This window comes from the organism of the source record quoted next, unplaced genomic scaffold (assembly GCF_019419815.1).
Source record: "Pyrus x bretschneideri cultivar Hongxiangsu unplaced genomic scaffold, Pyrus_bretschneideri_v1 Contig50, whole genome shotgun sequence".
In the NCBI taxonomy this organism is placed as follows: Eukaryota; Viridiplantae; Streptophyta; class Magnoliopsida; order Rosales; family Rosaceae; genus Pyrus; species Pyrus x bretschneideri.
The window spans coordinates 1,976,191-1,999,273 of record NW_025999788.1 but is presented as its reverse complement, the minus strand read 5'-3'; the positions used below and the strand labels follow the sequence as shown (position 1 = coordinate 1,999,273).

Genomic DNA, 23,083 nt, shown 5'->3' with positions numbered 1-23,083 from the left:
AAAATTGTCTATGAGTTTTTCTTTTGTTAATAAATGACCTGCAATTGAGTTTATGCACGTATTAAATACTAAATGACAATGCAATTGCGCAAAAGATTGCAAATGTAACTTCATCTTCCTCGTAAATTAAGAATCGAAAAGTTGAAGAAAATATTTCAACAAAAAAAAAAAGTAGAAGAAAATATTGAGTAGCAACAGAACAAACTAGCAAATAAGCTTGAACACGATCTCCTTTCTTTTATGGATCTTCCACTTTTACAACCTTTCGAAGATTATTTGACTGAATTAGCCCACAACAAATTCTCATTTTTTTTAAAACCATTGTTTCAAGTTTCTAGTGGGTCAAGAATATTGACTATTCACTGTTTTTTGGACAAGAATTTATATGACAATTGTATCTTCAGAAGCATGATTTTATGGACTTTTTTGTTTGTCGACATGAATTTCAGGGATACAAGGAAATGTCGTAATGCGTCAGAAGCATGCTTTTTATGTACTTTTTTGTTTGTTGACATGAATTTCAGAGATACAAGCAAATATCGTAGATAGTAAATTTAAGATCCTAATAAAAATTTGATATGTAATTTATTAGCCAAAAAACATACAACACAATTTCTACAAATTCAATAAAAGAGGCAGCATAAAGATAATAATAATAACAAACAAAATGACCTAAAAGAGTATGAAAGCTCAATTAAAAATAAAAGATAACCCGAACAGGCAACGACTACCGACGTTACATAGTGCCGAGTTTACCACCGCTAACAAATATGACATGAATCCCCAGCTGTACGTTGTAAACAGCTGTGGCGGCGGGATGCTCAATTTACATCTGATAAAAAAATAATAAATAAAAGAGGTTTGAAAATTCTGTATAAACAATCGTGCATGATGATGCCAGATAGCAAGTTTATTATTTGACCAAAAAGAAAATATTAGAATAATGAAGACTCAATATATTCTGTCTTTGTCTAAAATTAAGATATTCTTACTGTCAAGATCATTTAGTTGATTGGTAATTAATAATATGTTTAGTTGTATCATTTTGTGTGTTAAAAAGAGGTCCGTAAGATGGTAGACGACGTCACGACGGCCGATATTTATTTATTTTTTAGATCCATATTATACAAACTACAGCTCAAAACTTGATATGCTTGGTAGAATATTGTTGAGAACGAATCATGCATTAATGGGATGAGGGACATTTTATGTGCTTATAAATAATTGAGATACTTTCTATATTACTAATTAGCTTTATGGCAAAACCTTGTGTTTGTTGTTTTAAAGCAAATATTTAAAAAATGAAGTCTTAAGTGATTTAGTTTGTTATGGGGTATGCATGTATATAATGTAATTTTTTTAATACAACGATATACATTTACATTAAGGGTGAGAGAATAAATTGGTATTGAACTCGTCATTCACAAAATTCTAATTTAAAATATCTCACTTATAAATGAAAATGAGTACGACTTACTTTCATTAGAATTTGGATAAATTTGATCGGCTGGTTTCGAGATGGCTTAAGTCATTTTATCTAGATCAAGCACACGAGTCATTCTTTTATACGATTTCAAATTGTTTGGTGTTCATTAATAGCCCTTCTAAATAACCTGAAAAGAATAATGCACAATTAATCATAAATAAAACCTCTTATTCAGTTATAAATATGGTAAAGGTGACACACCCCATCCTAAATATCCAAATGACACCTGGATAGCATGTGCGGGCCGACACTTAAGAGTGACGAAAGCCCTAAGTGTATGAACAACACGAATGATAAGGAGCAAGTAAGAATATAAAAGGACATGTAAACTAAAAATCGTAAAACAAATAGGAATGATATAGAACCATCAATGCTAAGTGACAATAATAATGATGCAAAATCCACATGAACGAACAGAAAGATCAATGATTTCAAATCCGAAGTAAAAGATGCAATATGTCCAGAGCATACCAATAAACAGAGTGCTAAAGAAAAGTGAATATCAATTTACAAGAGTCAAGAACGGACATATGTAAATGGAAGTAAGCAGGATCACTGGTAGGGAAAAGCCTCGAAGCTCGGGTTGTACTCTTCGTCACTATGTCCTGAGGGGGCGCAAAACAGAAAATGTGAGTGGACCAAAGTTTATAATAATAGTAATAATACGAAAAACCAGTTTATTTCATGACATACTAACCCCTTATTTTGAAAACACATATATAATACTACATATAGGTTTTATAAAAACCCTAGCATGCCATGTAAAACATCTGTAAATCGTATCAGTGAAGTACTCTACTAGGGGTATCATAGTCGCCCGAAGGTAGTACCTGTCCATCACCTGAAAGGTGAAGCCGAATAACATGTCCATCACCCAAAGGTGAAGCTGTATAAAATAGCATAACATCCACACCGACACTGCTTTCGGTAGTGAAGCTAGGGGTATATCATATATCATATCTCACTCTTCCTCATCAACTGTGTCCTATGGCCATAGACATCTATACCCATGGTGTGCGGATGTGCCGTATGATAACCCACTAGGTAAGTACCAAAAACATATCTCAAAAGTCTCACATCAAATTTGGAGCTCACAAGCTCAAAATCTCATCTCATAATCCAAGATAAATCGTAATCATGAAATCCATAAAATAATTCATGTTCGTAAAATGGTATTCGAAAACCATAGAAATCCATATATGCAAATCCCATAATTCAATACCATTAATAAAATGTAATTTCGATAAATCAACTACCATAATTATAAAAGTCCACAAAGCAAGTAGGAAGATGTCCACTCACAAGTACTGTTTTATCGAAGAGCTGCTCAAACTAGAATGGACTGGATCACTTCCCTCCGTTGCACCTAAACATAAAGAGAGCACATTTAATAAAACTTTACCAAAACGGTCGAATTTTAGGAAACAGACAATGGATTCAGATTTGGCACGTCGAAAAACCTAAGGATGGACCTTGGGTACACCCACGCGCCGCCACCCGCCGAGTTGAGTCGCCGGTGCCGTCGTAGGCGGCGGCTGAGACGCGTGTGCTCCACGTGCGATTCACGCACCGACCGTGGATTGGGTTTCTAGGTTGGGCCAGTTCTCAATTTAGGTTTTGGGCTTTGGTTTAGGCTCAAATTATTAGGCATAGGCTAAGGGAATCGGGTTGGGCCTAGGCTAATGTGATGCCTGGCCTAAAGGTTTAGGTTGGCTCCATATGGGTTTTTGGGCCGGTTCAGGGTTATGGTTTGGGTTCGACCTGGTTTCCACTCGCGGGTCACCGGACCAATGAAAGAGATAACTGGAGTTTTGGCCGGGAAATCTTCCCTGACTCCGTTTTGGTGGCAAAACTTAACCAAAGCTCACCATTCAAAAACTAAAATGAAGCTAGGAGAGTGAGGATTCGAGTCGTACCAAGATGAAGTGGAGTTGACGTCGGGATCAACCGAAAAATGGCTGGTAAGCCACAAAATCTCGCCGGAAAACTGGAAATATATTTCTTGTTCTCTTTGCGTCCAAACAATACCAACTTGTCTAAAAAATTACCTAAGTATAGTTCTAAACACGATCTGTAAAGATTTGGAGTAGTTATTGAGCTTACCTCGTCGAAAAATGGTGAGAACTCAACGGATCACCTTTTTGCACAGTGAGAAATCAGGGTTTCTCCTTATTCTGGGTTTGTAGAACTCGTAGGGGAAATGATGTTGATGGTGTGGTGACCGTTGTGGTTGTTGTTTGTAGGTGTGGGTGTGTGTATATGCTTGGTTCGCTAGAGAGGAAAGACGGAAGAGAGGGATACGAGAGAATGAGGGAGAGTTCTAGAGAAAGATTCACGGGAGGGGAAAGAAAAAGGCAACAAACAGAGGGTGCCACATGTCACCCATGTAAAGGTCCAAAAGTGGGGAAAATCTCCACTTGTGAGATTACCGGAATGCCTTTACGTTCAAAATTTTGTACAAGTTTCGTTTTGACTTTGCATTCGATTCCGATCACGCCTACGCGTTCTTATCGACTAGAGTTACGAAAATAAAATATAAGAACAATTCCAACATGTCATCAGGCGAAGGTCAACGGATGTCAACCTTCACATAATTAAGCGTATTTTAGTAATTTTAATTAATTAAAATGAAATTTTTGAAATGGGTTGTTACAAAAAGTCATTATACTCTTCATATTAACAATCAATTTTATGGTAGAAATTTTAACCTTTTTAATAAGAAAATTTTCAATAATTATAAGAATGTAATTTTTTATTATAATCACTAGAAGATTTCGTACACATATAAATTTTCTCAAACGCTATATATTATAAATATTGTAACATAATTAATTTAAGGAGTCATATTCCTATTGAAACACTTAGATCCTGAGAAAGAGTAAATCAGAAGAGGATCGTAGCTTGGAAAGTCTCGAAGAATATTCTCCATGTTTATATATTTTGAGTTCAAATACATTGAACGCTTGGCCATCTTATTCTAGAAAGGTTTGGCGGAAAGTTGCTTTATAATTCGAAACGAATATATACACACACACACACACACACACACACATACACACACACACACACACATACACATACATACATACATATATATATATATATATACATGTACAGATTATTTAAGGGGAGGAATGCTTATTTTTCTAAAAAAAATAGGGACACTCTCCCCATCATTGGATTTAACTTTAATAAATTTGTGTGGTTGAGATTGTGTAGCTTGTATTTTAATCTCAACTACACAATTTCATTAAAATCAATCTAACGGTGGGGAGCGTGTCCCTATTTTTTTGAAAAAATAGGAATCCCTCCCCTTAAGCAATCTATATATATATAGGGCAACCTAATCTGTACCCGAATAAATCTTCACCCAAGCTAACCTGTATTCGAACCTTCTATCTTTCATATTATTCATAAATTATTTTTTTGTAAAAAATTAGACAAATTCAAATTATTAAGACATTTATTTACAGTGAAAAAAAAAATAAACGAATATAGTTCTACAAATAAATTACAAACTTTTAATCCAACCCTCACAATGTTTCAGATTTTAAATTTTTTTATAGACATAATCTTTGAAGGAAAACCTAAAAGATAGATTGTTCGAATCATTGAAATATATTACAAATTAGACTCTACAAAAACGTGGATTAAAGTTATGTAAAAAAAATAATGTCACTGGTCCCCTACACATATATATTCCATAAAGTGGCGTTCAACTAATAAATTCATTCTTACAAAAAATCAGAATATTCCTTAAGTGTTTCTTCCCCAACTATTCATCAGCCCTTCAACAATGTAAACAATAAGATTGCAAAACATTTCATCAAGTGAATTATGGGTTCTACTTTCTCTAAACAAGAATTGAAAAGTCCAAGTTTACCAGATAATATATTAGAACAAAATTGACTACACGTACCTAAATTAAACATTTCAATTCTGAAGGCTGATAGTATCTGTTGCTCTTATAATTTCAATCGAGGCCTCCCCTACTGCCACGTCACCCTCTTATAGTAGAAATGTTTGACACGTCTGTAGTCAATGACTAACTACTCACATGCTCGATTTTTCTGGAAAACAACCGGCACGAACAGCCACTATAAAAGCAGCATATGCAACACTGCATGTTTGCATATCCATAAGTTTTATTTCCACAAGCTAGTTAGAGTAACAGATTACCAAAGTTTAGGGTTTAATTATTTAGTGAAATGGGTTCCCTAGCACCTCCCAAGCTTCCTACTATCAACTTCTCTGCCGAAGACTTGAAGCCCGGATCAAGTTCTTGGTTGTCCACCGCCAAACAAGTCCGCTCTGCACTCGAAGAATACGGCTCTTTCGTCGCACAGTACGATCAAATTTCTTCAGAGCTTCACAACAACATCTTCGGCCAGGCCGCAGATCTGTTTGAGGTTCCCTTAGAAAACAAGGTAAAGAACGTTGGTGAGCAACCATATCATGGGTATATGGGTCCAAACCCGGCCATTCCACTCTACGAGAGCTTGTGCATCGATAATGTGACATCCCCCCAGGCAACTCACAAGTTCAAGAATCTGATGTGGCCTGCTGGAAAGAAAAACTTCTGGTGAGTTGGTAACTTCAATTGCGTATCATTTATACATGGTTTATTAGATGCATGGTTTTTTGTTGTTTACACGAACTTTTTCTTCGTTGTTTCGGTGCAGTGAAACCACAGATTCATTTGGCCAGTTATTAGCTGATTTGGAACGAACAGTAGGACAAATGATATTCGATAGCTATGGGTTAGGAAACGAATACGAGTCTGTTGCTTGTTGCAACAGTCACCTCCTTAGATTCATCAAATATAAGGTGCCGGAGGACACTAATACTACGTTAAGGTTTCCAATGCATACAGACAATAACTTCACAACCATAGTTGTTCAGCATGATGTTAGTGGGTTGGAGGTTAAAACAAAGGAAGGTGATTGGATTAATATCGAGTCAGTACCTTCGCACTTCTTATTCATGGCAGCCGAAGGATTGCAGGTGAGTCCAAACTTTAAATGCGGTCGTTCCATCCTTTACGAATAACGTACCGTCACATATACGAAAAAAAAATGCTCGTCGTAGCACAATATAATATGTATAACAAAGATAAGATATTAATAATGATGCAAGTAGTAAATTACGAAACATATTTCTTTTATTTGGATTCAGGTATGGAGCAACGACAGAATAAAAGCTTGCCAACATCGAGTAAAACATCGCGGGGACAAGACAAGATACTCTCTCGGTCTGTTTACATTCAACAATGGAGTCATACAAGTACCAAAAGAAATAGTGGACGATGAGCACCCACTGCTGTATAATCCATGCGACAGTCGTGGCTATACACGATTTCATGCTTCAGCAGAGTCCAAGAAGGCAGCTTCCCGTATCAAAGCTTACTGCGGCATCGAAGTTGAAAACTAAAATTTATGGTTGTTGTCGAGATATAAAATCGTGTAACAAATAACTTGGCCTTATGCGCTATATATGCGCATTCTACAGATTTTTATTTTGGTTTTGAAAGTGAAATAAAGATGTGTTTGTTTGTTGATTTTAATACGAATGAAAGAGAGATTTTTTCTTTTGATATCGACAGTTTGTTCTCATGCAAAAAGATGACGTTGGGAGGTTAATAAGGAAGAAGGAACTGTCCTCGCCAACGTCATCTTCACATGAGAAGATACTACCTTTCGTAGGCTTTTGTTCATCCTTTTGAAATGTGGCAGGAATATGGATTAGAGAGGAGAATATTTGAACCAACAACTCTGTAAGTGAAAGACTTGCATGAAACAAATTCACCGTCATTATAGAGTTACATTTCAATACCTACAATATCATGTGTAAGTTTCTCTTCAAATAACATTGCCCCACGGGGGGAATGAAACCATGTTTCATGCAAGCAACCGACAAAACACTATTTTTTGTGACGGTACTCCAATAGCAAGAGGATTCAGCAAGTACGAATTCCTATTTGAAACCGTAGCAATAATTATAACCAATTCAGAAGAGAACCATTATAGATGAAGATGAAGAATATAGTAAAAGGAATTCCTCAAAGCATTTGATTATGGAATCAAAACATAATCCCAACTAATCATTCCTCACTATCGTCACTGTCATATTGGCACAATGATTGTAATACATTGGTTGTAGCATTGGTTTTACTCTTATCTGGTTTTGTTGAATTTTGAACCTCCTCTCCCGATTGTTTCTTCTTGTCTTCTGCTTCCGCTGACTTTTCACCTTCAGCCACAACTGGTTTCTTAACTACAGCAACCCTAACAGTCGAGGACTTAAAAGGGAATTTTAGCAGTTTCTGAGCCATTTCGATTCCCTGTCAATAGAAAAATAACAAAAAAGCTCAATAATGTCAAATGGACAGAATCCAGAAAGAAACAAATGATTGATTCAGGGGCGAGAACAATCTGCATGTGTTGTCTGAACTACCTCTATCAGAAATACTGCTGTTTGTCAACCAATCTGTTGAATTGTTAGGAAGCCCGTGAGTAAGCTTTTTCCGCTGCATGGAAAATATGTGCAAACAAACATTATAAGCTTACCATTGTCAGTTACACAACATGCAGATAATAGTTGCAACAGAAAATGTGTTGATTGTTATTAAGCAAGTTGAGGGTCTATAGCCCACACAACAAGGAATTTGACGACTTATCACTAGACAAACAACTACTGAGACATCTACCTTCATGGACTTCATCTCATCCAAGGCAGCCATGACGTCCATCTCTCTTTTTGAATCCTGTGTTCTATTCTCCAAGGCTCTCATGGCATCTCCCATTTCTTCGGACTCCCTTTTCTGTTTCTCCTTATCTACTTCCTGAAAAGAAAAAACAAATATACAAATCAAGCGGTTAAGCAATGTTCATCACAGCATAAGAGAACCTGAAAACATGAAAGAACACGGTAAGTGGAAAGTCGTCATTTTTGTTTCTGTTTTACCTCATCTTCATTGCGCCAGGGTTCAAAATTACGTGTCGCACCGGCCTAAACAACATAGTCAGAATTCTGGGGGTCTGTCTTCATCGCGAGCTCGGCAGAGCACTTGGTACGTTTGAAGTAAAATCTGAATATTTGAATTCCCAAATACGTCTGCAAATGATAAAACCATCAATAACCCAGTTCACACAACATAACAAAAACCCTATTAAACCTAAACAAATCTATCAAACACCAATTCCCACATTCTCAAAAACAAAAACAAAAAAAAAAAAAACCCAAGAAATCAAATCAAATCGAATCAGGCTATGCAATTAAAAATCCTAGTGACTGAAGAACGACCCACGAACCTCTCCAACGACATCTTCTTTGCGAGAATTAAATTTGGTGCCTTTGTAGATGTAATTGCCGCAGGTGTTGCAGCGAATGCTCGTCGGAAGCATCATCCGCACCTTTATCTGCTGATTCTTTGGCCTCCTGATCCCGGGCAGCTTCGAGGGGTCGAAGTCCGGCGGATAGTACTTGTTAAGAACCTTACGTTCTCCCATCTTTGATGCTCTTCGAAAACCGTAAATCTCCTTGATTCAACTCGATTTGCTTCTCTTCTGATCAAAATTTCACAGGAATTTAGTAGTCAAAATTTCTCATTTCCCTAACTTAATCGATATATTTATGTATACGAAGCTTTAAGAGGAGGGATCCCATTTTTTTTAAAAAAAAATAAGGATATTTGATCGTTAGATTTGATTTTAATGAAATCTTGTGGTTGAGATTTTATGGCATGTGATTTAATCTCAATCACAGAATTTCATTAAAATTAAATCTAACGGTCAAGAGGACTATGTCCTTATTTTTTTGAAAAATGGGGATCCATTCTCTTAAAGGACCTGTTTATGTATATATCATGTTCTGTATGTTCATTCTCTCCTCTCCTCTCCAGTCTTCTCGCACTTTTTTTTAATCTTTTTCTTTATGTAAAAAATTTAAAACAAAATATTGACGTGATTTAATTTTAACGGTTTAAATAAGAGAGGAGAGAGAGGAGAAAGATTACGAGGGAAGAGAATTTTACTCCATACTTAATTCAACTTTAGGCCAGTTTAAAAGTTTCCACAACCGTTTCATGACTTGTTTGGGAAATGCTCTTACATGAGTGAAAATGCTTGAAGTATTATTTTATGATTAACTTACATTTTTACTTGAAATTTGTTTTAAAACATTTTTCTATAAAAATGCTTTTAATTATTTAAAAACACTTTTCAAACAAACTCGGTCCATGACAATTCATTCTGCCAAACAAGGCTTTTTCCCAATTCACTTTGCCAAACAATGCTTGGGGTTTGGCTATTTGGGACACGACATGGCCATTTTGCCCTCAAAAGTGAGTCACATGTTTGACTCGTGATACTAAACAGATAAATAGATGAAACATAGGGGAATCTGATGGTGGCGGCACAAACAGTATCATCCCTAGCTTTTCTCTTCTCCCCACTACAAAATCTCAAGAGTGTCTCCAAAAGAGATGTTAAATTTTAGGGTTAATCTCTGTTTACTATTCTGAAGTTTCGTGGTTTTCAACATTTGGTACATGAAGTTTTTTTCATCCCAGAGTCATACCTCAAGTCTTAATTTTGGGACAGTTTCATACATCCGTTAAGTTTTCCGTTAAAAATTCTGTTAACTGATGACGTAGCATCCACGTGAACAATAACTGAGTGTCACGTGTCAATATAGGCCCACTTTAATATTAAAAAATACAAAAAAAAAATTAATATAAATAAAATAAAATTTATGGGCCTCAAAGTCCCACCCGTCTTCGACTTCCCCCAACCCCTTGCAACCCTCACCCAACCCCCTCTGCAACCCGCACCCAACCTCCTCCCTTTCGTCTTCTACGTCATCATTTCAGTGGCCGACGACCTTCGCAACCCCCAGCCCTATCCCTCCCCTCTCTCCTCTGCACACCCTATCATCTCCCGCCTTTCCTTTCTCCGGCTAATCAACTTCTTCTTGTCCATCATCTTCGCCGCAAATACGCACCCCTGCGCCCCACTAGGGGACTTCAACTCAACCAAGTAAACGGAGCCGATGTCGCCAGAGCAGAGGTTAGATGGAAAGTTGCCATATTGGGGATTTGGATCGAATCTTGTAGATTGCAGACCAGAGAGGGTCGGAGGAAGAGGATTGGGGTTGGGACTTGGGGACTACGAAGGCGGGGAGGCGAGCGAAGAATGAGGCAGAGGGCGGAAGTGTGGATTCGAAGCTCATTGTGGAGCTGATTGCTGTAAACGGCTCAAATATTCTCATTCTCTCTATCTCTCTCTCTAGGGTTTTCTGAAGCTTGTTGAAAGACAATAAATAAAAGAGACAGAGAAGAAAATGGAGACGCCAAGCAACGAGGAAAGGGACTGAGACGGGGAATGAGGATTTAGGCCCAGAAACTTGGTGGTAGTGGTGGAGGTGAAGCTCCAACTTTGGAGAGAAGGGAGGGAGGAGGTCGAGGGTTGAGGCCTAGAATTTTTTTTTTTATATTAATTTTTTTTTTTGTATTTTTTAATATTAAAATGGGCCCATATTGACACGTGGTGCTCAGTTATTGTCCACATGGCGCCACATCATCAGTTAACAAAAGTTCTAACGGAAAACTTAACAGATGTATGAAACTGTCTCAAAATTAAGACCTGAGGTATGATTCTGGGATGAAAAAAACTTCATGTACCAAATGTTAAAAACCATGAAACTTCAAGGTAGTAAACAGAGATTAACCCTAAATTTTAATCACAAAATTTAAGTTCGAAAACCTATAGGGCACTTTGATCTTTTTTAAAATTTTATTCTCCAAGCAATCGAACAAATTAATTATTATTAATTTATTTTCATAATTGTAATAATACTTTATGAACAAAAAAATAATAAAAAGTATTTATTAATCAATTAGAAATGAGTTTGAAATAATTCGGCAGCAACCACTTTTATTGCCAAATTCACGTCGTACTACGTAAGAAATTTTAAATTATGAATTTTATTTTCTAGAATTTGTAAATTTTCTTATTTGGTTAACTTAAAAAACAATAGAATTTGAATATGCAATTTTTTTTATTTGTAAACTCTCACTTATATAAATTTGAAAGTGACATTTACACGAAATTTAAACTTGGGAATTGAGGTCCAAATTTTCAAGGTTTTTTTTTTTTTTTATGCGAAAATTCTGAATTTCTATGTTTATGAATCCCAAATATCACTTTTATAGATGAAAACTTACGGAGATTAAATTTGCAGCTGGGGGAGAGGCTGGAAACTAATCAGAACATGATATAGAAAAAGGGGTTGTGGGGGTTCAGGAATAATGTGTTTGTCTGTTGAGTCCGTTCTCCATCTTCTCCACTCTCAAACCATTGCAAGTTTTTGGAAGAAAAATAAACATTATAGAATGTAAATACAAGAATAGCCTGGGGTAGTGATTCTCCAGTTGTGGCGCCATGACCTTCTTGAATGGAAAGGAATCATCTTCAGATCTTTTTCACCAAATTCATCAATCTAGGTTCTTGAAATTTGATCTAACGGCTAAAAACAGGAGGGTCCTTTAAAAGTTATAATAACTTTAGCCGTTTGATCAAATTTCAAAAGTCCGAATTGGTGGATTTGGTGAAAGGGATCTGGAGAGAATCCCTTTCCTTCTTGAATGAGCATGGTTTAAGTACACCATTTACTGTTTAGTGTGGCCATACATTCCGTATTTTAATTTTCCATTCTTCATGCTTGTATTGGTATGGGACTACGTATATTATCAAATATGTTGGGGGCATGAAATCTAATATCATATGTGATTGAACGAGTGATTGGATTCTGTTTTTAATTTTATTTTTCTTTGATTTTCATTTTGATGTTGTCGCAGAGAATGAAAGAGATTCAATTATCAGAGTTGTAGATTTGAGTGTCTTCAGGAACAAACCTTTAGTTTTGAACTTTATACAATTTTAGACATAAAAGGGCACTCTTTAAGGCTGGGTAGGACCAATATCCCCAATTTCTCATGTAATGTATAAATGTAAATAACACTCTTGAGGATAGTGCATCAACATCCCAATTTTGTTAGCTTAACCAAAGTTTCAAGACTTTACATGAATGTTATATATGGATGTAAACAGTAAACAGTACTCTTTGCAATATATATTTTCAAAACTTTCCACATCTTGAATAAAATTTCGAATCTCGTAACAACGCGCTAATACACCTGCTAGCATACATTAGACAATACAAAGCGAGGTACAAATATATAACTACACAGATGTAACTTGAGGAATAAAATAAATTTAAAAGTACTATAGTTATAATGACCATGCAATATACAAATGATCAGGTGGAATATTGCCTCTCCTAGGAATTCTTTAAAATTAATTTTGACTGGTCTGTTGTGGGTAATTCAGCTGCTGCGGGATTCATCATTTAAAATCATTGGGAACAACCTTCCATTGAGGGGTCAAGAAGATTGGGTCAGAACACAATAACTTCGGCGAAGGCTTTACCTGCTCGGGATGCCTTAATGCTCACCAAGGCTCGGGGCCTCAAAAAGATTTTTATCGAAAGAGATTTGAAGATTGTCATTGAAGCTATTACTGGGAAGTGCACCATCCCTTAGCGTATTTATGCTGTGGTCGAAGGCATCAAATGGCTTACTCCTTCGTTTGACTATATTAGCTGGAAGCACATCCTTAGGAAAGCAAATTTTGTGGTTAATGTCATCACGTCTACTGAGTATAGTTGTAATAATTTAAGTCATCTCCAACTGAAGGCTGGTTAGATGACTCATTTTAGCCAACTGGCTCTCCAAGAAATTAATATTTTAATGAACAATGCAGGGTTATATTTCTTACCATCTCCAACCGAGGGTTAAAGGGCCATAAAGCTCGTTTTAACCCTGTCACAAAAAATCGTCTTCAACCGAGGGTCAAAGGATCATAGGGCCAAACATAATTTATTATTTAAATTTAAAAACTACAACAACCTAAATTTAAAAACTACAACAATTTAAATTTAATATCTAAAATCATCATTATCTTCATCATCCGCCATTTTAGGAGTATAGTCGAAGGTAAACAACTGATGCCGGGTCATAATTTCTGTTCTTTTTTTTCCTATCAAAATAGGCCTTACTCATTGGAGCGTAATTTGAAGTGTTCTTTTCCATATTCTTATCATTCATCTCTTCTTGTATTTGTTTGGCCCATTCTTCATGCCTACGATTCCTTTCTTCCGTAGCAAAGGCATTTTGCTCCACCATTGATCACAATGAGGCCACCATTTCTTGTTGAGCGGTGTAATCATCCGTTGCCTTGCCCTTTTCTTTCAGCCTTCGGGCATTGTTTCGTCCCATAACCCTAGGTATGAAATCTTCACTTGAAGATGGATTTTCTACCCTTGTTTGTTGAATGGTAAGAGATCCATCTTCATCCATATCTACAGCTGAGGATGCAGCTTCGAACATCAGCGTAAGACCTACTCTATGTTGAGGTGGATCTTCAAATAACACCCACCATTTACAAATTTTCCAACAACTGTGAAACTGAAAGGGTTTCGAGCTGCCCTCCACATACAATTCCTCCGCTCGGCATACCTAAAAAATATAATTACAAAAATTAAAGGAAATTAAAGGTAATATAATTAAATATAATTACAAAAATCAAAGGAAATTAATTTATGAAATTAAATGTAATATAATTAAATATTTAAAATAAATTGTGAAAATACTTACTTCGTCGTAGTAATTAGTGCCGCTTTCATGTCTACTTGCGGCTACTAACAGTGCTTGATGCTATTTGTTCAAATTTGGCTAAAGTTGTTTCTTTCATCTTGAAGAACAACTCTCGTGGTTTTGGGTATTCGGTGGAGTGGTGCCTTCGTAGAACTCTAAGTATTTTTTAGACACACGAGTCCAAACACCTTCACTTGTTTGAGAACTCCCCCTCACATTATCTTCTGACACCCATCTATAAGCCCTACAAAGAGTTTCATCTTCTTTTCGGGTCCAAGTCCTACCTTTCATTGCAAATGAGGCCATTTGAAAATTATTAGAAATATTGAAGGAAATATTATTAAAAGAGGTAAGAAAATATGAGAATTGAAATGGTGTAGGAATGGTGAAAATTTTGTGAGGAATGGTGTAAGAATAGCTTAGATATTTATAGGAAAAAATGAGAATTTTTTAACAATATTTGGCCCAAAAAAAAAAAAAAAAATCAAAAGCAACAGTAACTGACGTTAGCTAGTCGTTGGGGTTTGAATGGGAGCTCGGCCCGAGGCCGACTGGATGTTTTGGGTCGGCCAGTTGGCCATTTGGCCCTTTTTTGTCCAGTGGAGCCCACGAGCCCTTTGCCCTAGCCCTCGGTTAGAAACGGTTTTCGGGTTATTTTCGACCCTTTGGCCCTCTGGACCCTTCGGTTGGAGATGACGTTACATGTTTGGGATGGTTGTATTCTTCTCAAGTTGTCAATGTGTTGTTGTATGATTTTAGGGGTGCATTTGTTTGCACTCGTTAACTTTCACTGGACTAGACTAGATTAAAGATTAGTCCAATACCGTGTTTGTTACTCACACGGATTACTTTAATGGTACTAGCCGGGATACGCCTCGACTAAGGACCTCGCTAGCAGGTCTAAGCGAGACCCTCGCAAAACCACAGGATTGCTAAGACGCGTCCGTTCTTGCACTTCGCTTCCTCTCTCTCCCCCTTGCTATATCTCTTTGCACCGATAACCCAGACTCGGATCGATGTCGGCCCCACCCACTCTTCTTCGCCGAGGTGACAGAATGCTTCCTGGGTGTGTTAGCACCAAGCCCTAGCAAGGCTCAAACCTAAACCTGCTTGCAAGATCAGAAAGGGCGGGAGAAGTCGAAGAGAACTCTGAACAGAATTGGTTTTGTAAATTGTATATATGCCTTACTCAAAGAAACACAAATGGTTATATAGTAACCCAGTACAACAGAAAACCTGTAAACAAACTCCCTTACAACTACAAATAGGAAAATGACCCCCAAATCTATCTCACTTATTACATTTTGGTCCCTTCTTAGTAATTGTGATCGAAGACATTCCAGATCATAACAGGGTGGTGAATCAGTTAGAAAAGGGAAAGTTTATTTGATTATCGTGATCCGCTGAGGGCTGGGGTCGACAAGACGACCCGAAGGCTGGGTTCAAAGGCTGAGTTCAAAGATGGCGGCCCAAAGGCTGGGGTCGAGCACGGCTGCCCGAAGACGAAGATGGATTTGTGGCGCAATTCAATTTATGGGCTTACATTTCAGAGCCTTAGATGGTGATGGACAAAAGGATTGCAATGCAATTTTTTCCCCCAATTTTTTTTTTTTTTTTGTTGAATTTGTGAGAAATTTATTATTATGTTTTAATTCCGCGAAATTGTTTGGTTTTGGTTTGAATTGGGTGTTGGCATAGAAAAGTGGATTTAGTTAATTTCAATTTTCCTTCTGTAATTTGAGATTTGATTGTAGGTTCAAGTTGGTTAGTTTACGATGGATTTAGATTCTCTCTTGAGTTCAGAAATCTAAGTTCACGAGAAGATCCAAATCTCGTAGTATCAAATTCTTTTGTTGTGATAATTCAAATAGGGTTTACTTTTCATTGATTTTCATTATCCTGCTTTTTAGTCCGATATTGCACCAAACGCTTCACTAAATTAGTCTAATTTAGTCTATTCTAAGCCAGACCAGTTTATTCCTTAAAATTAGTCTAGTTCGAGATAGTCCGATACAACAAACACATCTTAGATGTCTTGAGTGTTCCTGGAGTTTCTTCCTCTCTTAATTAATCGTTTGATTCCCAAAACCCACCCCAAAAAAAAAATTAAATAAATAAAAGCCAATATACTAATGCACAGTGGGTACGTACAAGCTAGGGTCTAGCCAAAAACCATGGAAGAAAGCACGTTCTTGTCTCATGATAGATAAATTATGTACTTAAATTATAGTTTGTAGATTATGACGGATTGATGGTTGAATAATTTTTTTAATGATTTAAAGAAAGAATTCAATCATTAACTGCTACATGTCTACAAAATATAATCTAAAAATATGATGTCTTAGCTTTTTTTAAGCAAGCACTTAACAAACGTATAATGTGGTTTTCGAAATGTCAAAAACCCTCTTTTTAAAACCTTAAAATAATCTTTTCTTTCCGAAGTCTCGCGAGTCACACATGTGTTTTTGGTATATGCCAATGAGCCGAATATACATGTAACATAGGGAATCTAACTGTTGACTTTATATTACAAATGTGAATCTGCAATTTCTGCTTAAAGGTCCTGTTATGATAACGAAACTCATTAATCATTGAGCAAAAGATGGTTTCAGAGACGAAGGTTCAAGTTCTCAACATGGAAACAATTAAAACAGAGTGTCTCTCCTGTTATTGGGATGTACCATATTTAATTAAAGGGTAATACTATTTACAAACTTATTTTTATTTTTTTATACCCCTTTCAATTTAGATTAAATGCATTGAATAATATCAATGATAAAAATTTAAAAAAAAATATAAAAATAAAAATAAGTATATAAATAACAATATCCGAATTAAATGCATGCCTAATCATCTAAAAGAAATGAACTGCAAAAGATGCGGCAGATCTAATTGCATATTTCTTTTAGATGCACCTTCCGCAAGTGGCATATATAAAAGGTGAGGCAGATCTAATGGCATATTTCTTTTATGGCATATATAAAAGGTGAGGTAGATCCAAAGTCTAAAATATCGATGATATCGGAAATATCGGTAGTCTAAAAACACAGAAATTTTGATGAAAATATCGATATCCATAAAAATTGAATAAAAACCACAAAAATTGTAAGAAAAACTTGGAAATTTTTATTGAAACTTTGCAGAATGTTTATTTAGTCAATTATCTATTAGTTTATCAAGGGCTCGATCAAGGGCTGGGCCGGCTGGCTTACAGGCTGTTGGCCTATTTTTTGTGCAAGGCAACCTTCACATACAGCCACTATAAATGGAGCACGCGACACTGCATGTTTGCATATCCATCAGTTATATTTCCACAAGCTAGTTATATATAGTAACAGATTACCAAAGTTTAGGGTATAATTATTTAGTGAAATGGGTTGCCCAGCACCTCCCAAGCTTCCTACTATCAACTTCTCTGCCGAAGACATGAAGCCCGGATCCAGTTCTTGGTTGTCCACCGCCAAACAAGTCCGCTCTGCACTCGAAGAGTACAGCTCTTTCGTCGTACAGTACGATCAAATTTCTCCAGAACTTCAGAACAGCATCTTCGGCCAGGCCGCAGATCTGTTTGAGGTTCCCTTGGAAAACAAGGTAAAGAACGTTGGCGAGCAACCATATCATGGGTACGTGGGTCCACACCCCGGCATTCCACTCTTCGAAAGCTTGTGCATCGATAATGTGACATCACCCCAGGCAACTCTCGAGTTCAAGAATCTGATGTGGCCTGCTGGAAAGAAAAACTTCAGGTAAGTTGGTAAATTCAAATTTTTACGTATCATTTATACGTGGTTTATTAGATGCATGGTTATTTGTTGTTTACACAAACTTTTTCTTGTTGTTTTGGTGCAGTGAAACCACAGATTCCTTTGGCCAGTTATTAGCTGATTTGGAACGAACAGTGGGACAAATGATATTCGATAGCTTTGGGGTAGGAAACGAATACGAGTCTGTTGCTTGTTGCAACAGTCACCTCTTTAGATTCATCAAATATAAGGTGCCGGAGGACACTAAGACTGCGTTAAGGTTTCCAATGCATACAGACAGTAATCTCACAACCATAGTTGTTCAGCATGATGTTGGTGGGTTGGAGGTTAAAACAAAGGAAGGTGATTGGATTAATATCGAGTCAGTACCCTCGCATTTCTTGTTCATGGCAGCCGATGGATTGCAGGTGAGTACAAACGTTAAATGCGGTGGTTCCACCCTTTACGAATAATGGATCTTCACATATACAAAAAAGAAAGCTCATTGTAGCACAATATAATAACAAAGACAGAGACTATTAATGATGATGTGAGTAGTAAATTACTAAACATAATTTATTTGATTTGAATTTAGGTGTGGAGCAACGACAGAATAAAAGCTTGCCAGCACCGAGTGAAACATCGCGAAAACAGGACGAGATACTCACTCGGTCTGTTTACATTCAACAACGGAGTCATACAAGTACCGAAAGAACTAGTGAATGATGAGCACCCGCTGCTCTATAATCCATGCGACAGTCGTGGCTATACACGATTTCATGCTTCAGCAGAGTCCAAGAAGGCAGCTTCTCCTATCAAAGCTTATTGCGGCGTCAAAGTTGAAAACTAGAATTTATGGTTGTCACCGAGAAAAAAAATCGTGTAACAAATAACTTGCCCTATGCGCTATATATGCGCATTCTACAAATTTTTATTTTAGTTTTGATTTGTTGATTTTGATACTAATGAAAGAGAGATTTTTTCTTTTGATGTTGGGAAGTTACGAAGGAAGAAGTAACTGTCCACACCAACGTCATCAGTTTGTTCTCATGCAAAAAGATGACGTTGGGAGGTTAAGAAGGAAGAAGGAACTGTCCTCGCCAACGTCATCTTCGCATGAGAAGATACTCCTTTGGTAGGCTTTTGTTCATCCTTTTGAAAAGTGGCAGGAAAATGGACCAGACAGGTGAATATTGAACCAAACGCAAGAGAAACCCTTCCACTAGATTAGAGAGGAGAATATTTAAACCAATACCTCTGCAAGTGGAAGACTTACATGAAACAGATTCACCGTCATTGTAGAGTTACAGTTCAATACCTACAATATCATGTGTAAGTTTCTTTTCAAATAGCATTGCCCCACAGGTGAATGAAACCATGTTTCATGCAAGTTGCTCTCAACTGACAACACACTTTTTTGTGCCGGTGCTCCAATGGCAAGAGGCATCAGTAAGTACGAATCCCTATTTGAAACCGTAGCACAAAGCATTTGATTATGGAATCAAAACATAATCCTAGCTAATCATTCATCACTATCGTCACTGTCATATTGGCACAATGATTGTAAAACATTGGTTGTAGCTTTGGTTTTACTCTTATCTGGTTTTGTCGAATTTTGAACCTCCTCTCCCGATTGTTTCTTCTTGTCTTCTGCTTCCGCTGACTTTTTACCTTCAGCCGCAACCGGTTTCTTAACTACAGCAACCCTAACAGTCGAGGACTTAAAAGGGAATTTAGCAGCTTCTGAGCCATTTCGATTCCCTGTCAATAGAAAAATAACAAAAAAGCTCAATAATGTCAAATGAAGAGAATCCAGAAAGAAACAAATGATTGATTCAGGGGCAAGAACAATCTGCATGTGTTGTTTGAACTACCTCTATCAGAAATACTGCTGTTTGTCAACCAATCTGTTGAATTGTCAGGAAGCCCGTGAGTAAGCTTTTTCCGCTGCATGGAAAATATGTGCAAACAAACATTATAAGCTTACCATTGTCAGTTACACGACATGCAGATCATAGTTGCAACATAAAACGTGTTGATTGTTATTTAAGCAAGTTGAGGGTCTGTAGTCCACACAACAAGGAATTTATTCATTTCCCTCCACAGGATGCCAGACATTTAGAAACCAGAACCGATTTTCAATTGCAAATGCAGACACTACAAAAAATTTCCCCTAGACACAATTGCAGAATAGCACAGGGTTGGAAAGAGAGGAGTGGATGGATGAAGCATAAAGCTGAGTTATCTTGATTATCGTATTTGCAAGAATCATCATGCAATTTCTAGATGAGTATATAAGAACACAGGATAAACACCAATAACAAAAACCACACACTTGTTATACACCATACCAGGATGAGGATAAAAAACCAAATAAAGTAGAGCTGGATCTAGAACCAAAAGTCCAACACACTGTATGTATTCTTTGATAAGATGCTAACACGTATATATCAAACAACTAACATGGCGTACCTTCACTGAGGTTTCACCGTTGCCACTTAAAGGCTCAATCATATCTTCTTCATCATCTAAATCTTCATCGTGAATTCTTTTGATATAATCTTTTGAGTTCTGCATGAATTTGTTCAGTTGTATTAGAAACAAACAGCCAACAAGAAAGAAAAGTACAAATAAAAGCAAAAAAATGATCAAGGAGAATTAAGTTGGACATAAAACAAAGTAGTGCGTGAATACTAACATGGAATACTATTGATTTTATGACTGCTTCATCCTCCTCTTCAATCCTTTTTTCCTGTGAAAAACATGAATCTTTGGTAAACTCACTAATAATAAAACTGAGACTGCACAAGTAGCAGAGCAAGTTCAAGATAGAAATGAATGCACAAACAAGTACCATTTTGTTTGAAAGTACAAGTATATGTAAATAATAAAACTCTTCAATCCTTTACATTCACCTTCCAAGGTAATGTATCACATTTCAATAAATTAAACACATCAGCTTTTTGGTTTACCCATGGTTCAGGACATGAAGATAATTTGACTCACTTCCAACACATTAAATAAGTTGGCACAAGAAGCCTATCCAATTTCTTTGGTTATATAATTATTGTAGCCTGAATTACTTGATGTTATAACAAATTCATGGAAACCACAACATCAAAGCTGCAAGTATTGCACACTTAAGGAACCATGCTCCTATATGTGAAGCATTACAACAACTAAACAAATCCACAAGCGTATGACACACAACATATGACACTGGACAGGGAGCAATACCATATATACATGCATGTGTATTTATTGGTTTAAAGTTTAAATTGGCCTAGATATGAACCGCTTATAAAACGTACCTTTTGCGCGGATGTTTGTTTCAAAGCCTCCAACATAGCATCCACACTCACAGTCGCATGCCTGGACTGAAAACCATAAACCTTGTATTAGTATCAGAGGATATTGACATGCAGCCGACTCAAGGGAATTGAAGAAATGCATAACATATTATTCATATACGTACTGACAGAAACAGAAAAGTCGAGCATTACAATTTAATGGCAGAACTGCATGGTTACATCATGCCCATACATCAATCAAATTACAAAAGAATAAAATTTGACGACTTATCACTAGACAAACAACTACTGAGACATCTACCTTCATGGACTTCATCTCATCCAAGGCAGCCATGACGTCCATCTCTCTTTTTGAATCCTGTGTTCTATTCTCCAAGGCTCTCATGGCATCTCCCATTTCTTCGGACTCCCTTTTCTGTTTCTCCTTATCTACTTCCTGAAAAGAAAAAACAAATATACAAATCAACCGGTTAAGCAAAGTTCATCACAGCATAAGAGAACCTGAAAACATGAAAGAACACGGTAAGTGGAAAGTCGTCATTTTTGTTTCTGTTTTACCTCATCTTCATTGCGCCAGGGTTCAAAATTACGTGTCGCACCGGCCTCAACAACATAGTCAGAATTCTGGGGGTCTGTCTTCATCGCGAGCTCGGCAGAGCACTTGGTACATTTGAAGTAAAATCTGAATATTTGAATTCCCAAATACGTCTGCAAATGATAAAACCATCAATAACCCAGTTCACGCAACATAAAGAAAACCCTATTAAACCTATAAAAAAAATTCAATCAAACACCAATTCCTCATTCTCCAAAAATAAAATAAAAAAACCAAGAAATCAAATCAAATCGAATCAGGCTATGCAATTAAAAATCCTAGTGATTAAAGAACGACCCACGAACCTCTCCAACGACATCTTCTTTGCGAGAATTAAACTTGGTGCCTTTGTAGATGTAATTGCCGCAGGTGTTGCAGCGAATGCTCATCGGAAGCATCATCCGCACCTTTATCTGTTGATTCTTTGGCCTCCTGATCCTGGGCAGCTTCGAGGGGTCAAAGTCCGGCGGATAGTACTTGTTAAGAACCTTACGTTCTCCCATCTTTGATGCTCTTCGAAAACCCTAAATCTCCTTGATTCAACTCGATTTGCTTCTCTTCTGATCAAAATTTCACAGGAATAAAGTAGTCAAAATTTATCATTTCCCTAACTTAATCGATATATTTATGTATATATCGGCGAAAGCCGAAACAAAGAAGAATTAATGTGAAATTAGGACGAGAGGAGGGAGTGTGGAAGATGATACCTGTTGAGTGTTGAGTGCGCCAGTCACTTGGGATTGTTAGGGATTTTGGAGGGGAGATAAGAGAAAAGTCAGGGGCGGGATTTGTCCGTGCCGCCAGCCACTCTCAGGGCTTTTCTTCTATTTATAGCATCACGAGTCAAACACGGGACTCGCTTATGGGGGCAAAATGGTCCTGTCGCGTCCTCGATAGCCAAATCTCAAGTCTTGTTTGGCAATTGTTTTTAAATAATTAAAAACATTTTAAAATAAAAGGTTTAAATCAATTTTTAATAAAAAAAATACAAGTTAACTTCAGAAAAAATACTAAAGTGCTTTTAAGTTTTAACCCCACAATGGTGGAACTTATGGCTACTCGGGATGAGATTCTATGGGCTGTGCAGCGGCACTGGCAGCATGTCATTTTGGAGAGTGACGTCCTGCAGGTGGTTCAAGACATCGGTAGCTTGAAGAAGGGCTCCTCACCTACTTATCTCTTGGTTGAGGACATCAAAGAGGGTCATAGAGTCTTTGTTGAATCTAAGGTTTGCCA

General features: G+C 36.9%; 3 protein-coding genes, 1 long non-coding RNA gene and 1 pseudogene across 8 annotated transcripts; 2 read left to right on the top strand and 3 right to left on the bottom strand.

The window, feature by feature from the left end:
• Nucleotides 1-1,008: 1,008 nt before the first annotated feature.
• On the bottom strand, nt 1,009-3,816 carry LOC125470622. Of its 3 annotated transcripts, XR_007252921.1 has the most exons (4): nt 3,590-3,816; nt 2,789-2,852; nt 2,015-2,091; nt 1,009-1,613 (listed from the first exon to the last, which is right to left on the bottom strand). It is a non-coding gene; the product is annotated as an uncharacterized LOC125470622 (long non-coding RNA). The 3 variants fall into 3 exon arrangements; XR_007252922.1 differs by lacking the exon at nt 1,009-1,613 and having other exon boundaries at nt 1,893-2,091; nt 2,317-2,852; XR_007252920.1 differs by lacking the exon at nt 1,009-1,613 and having other exon boundaries at nt 1,893-2,091.
• A 1,781-nt stretch (nt 3,817-5,597) lies between these two features.
• Nucleotides 5,598-7,081, top strand: LOC103945969 (deoxypodophyllotoxin synthase). The gene is made up of 3 exons (XM_009356567.3): nt 5,598-6,068; nt 6,169-6,490; nt 6,662-7,081. The coding sequence occupies exons 1-3, from the start codon at nt 5,695-5,697 to the stop codon at nt 6,914-6,916; spliced, it is 951 nt and encodes a 316-aa protein (XP_009354842.2). The 5' UTR covers nt 5,598-5,694; the 3' UTR covers nt 6,917-7,081.
• A 447-nt stretch (nt 7,082-7,528) lies between these two features.
• On the bottom strand, nt 7,529-9,120 carry LOC103945972 (annotated as a pseudogene).
• Nucleotides 9,121-17,403: 8,283 nt separating this feature from the next.
• LOC103946064 (probable inactive 2-oxoglutarate-dependent dioxygenase AOP2) lies at nt 17,404-19,066 on the top strand. Its single transcript, XM_009356684.3, has 3 exons — nt 17,404-17,944; nt 18,048-18,369; nt 18,537-19,066. Exons 1-3 carry the CDS (start codon nt 17,571-17,573, stop codon nt 18,789-18,791), a joined length of 951 nt encoding a protein of 316 aa, XP_009354959.3. The 5' UTR covers nt 17,404-17,570; the 3' UTR covers nt 18,792-19,066.
• Nucleotides 19,067-19,202: 136 nt separating this feature from the next.
• Nucleotides 19,203-22,678, bottom strand: LOC103945970 (splicing factor YJU2). Of its 3 annotated transcripts, none has more exons than XM_048569864.1 (9): nt 22,555-22,678; nt 22,153-22,407; nt 21,811-21,960; nt 21,554-21,688; nt 21,253-21,318; nt 20,640-20,693; nt 20,414-20,512; nt 19,816-19,888; nt 19,203-19,702 (listed from the first exon to the last, which is right to left on the bottom strand). In XM_048569864.1, exons 2-9 carry the CDS (start codon nt 22,348-22,350, stop codon nt 19,464-19,466), a joined length of 1,014 nt encoding a protein of 337 aa, XP_048425821.1. In that variant the 5' UTR covers nt 22,351-22,407; nt 22,555-22,678; the 3' UTR covers nt 19,203-19,463. The 3 variants fall into 3 exon arrangements, with proteins under 3 accessions (XP_048425821.1, XP_048425822.1, XP_048425823.1); XM_048569865.1 differs by having other exon boundaries at nt 22,153-22,404; XM_048569866.1 differs by lacking the exon at nt 21,253-21,318.
• Between the last annotated feature and the right edge of the window lie 405 nt (nt 22,679-23,083).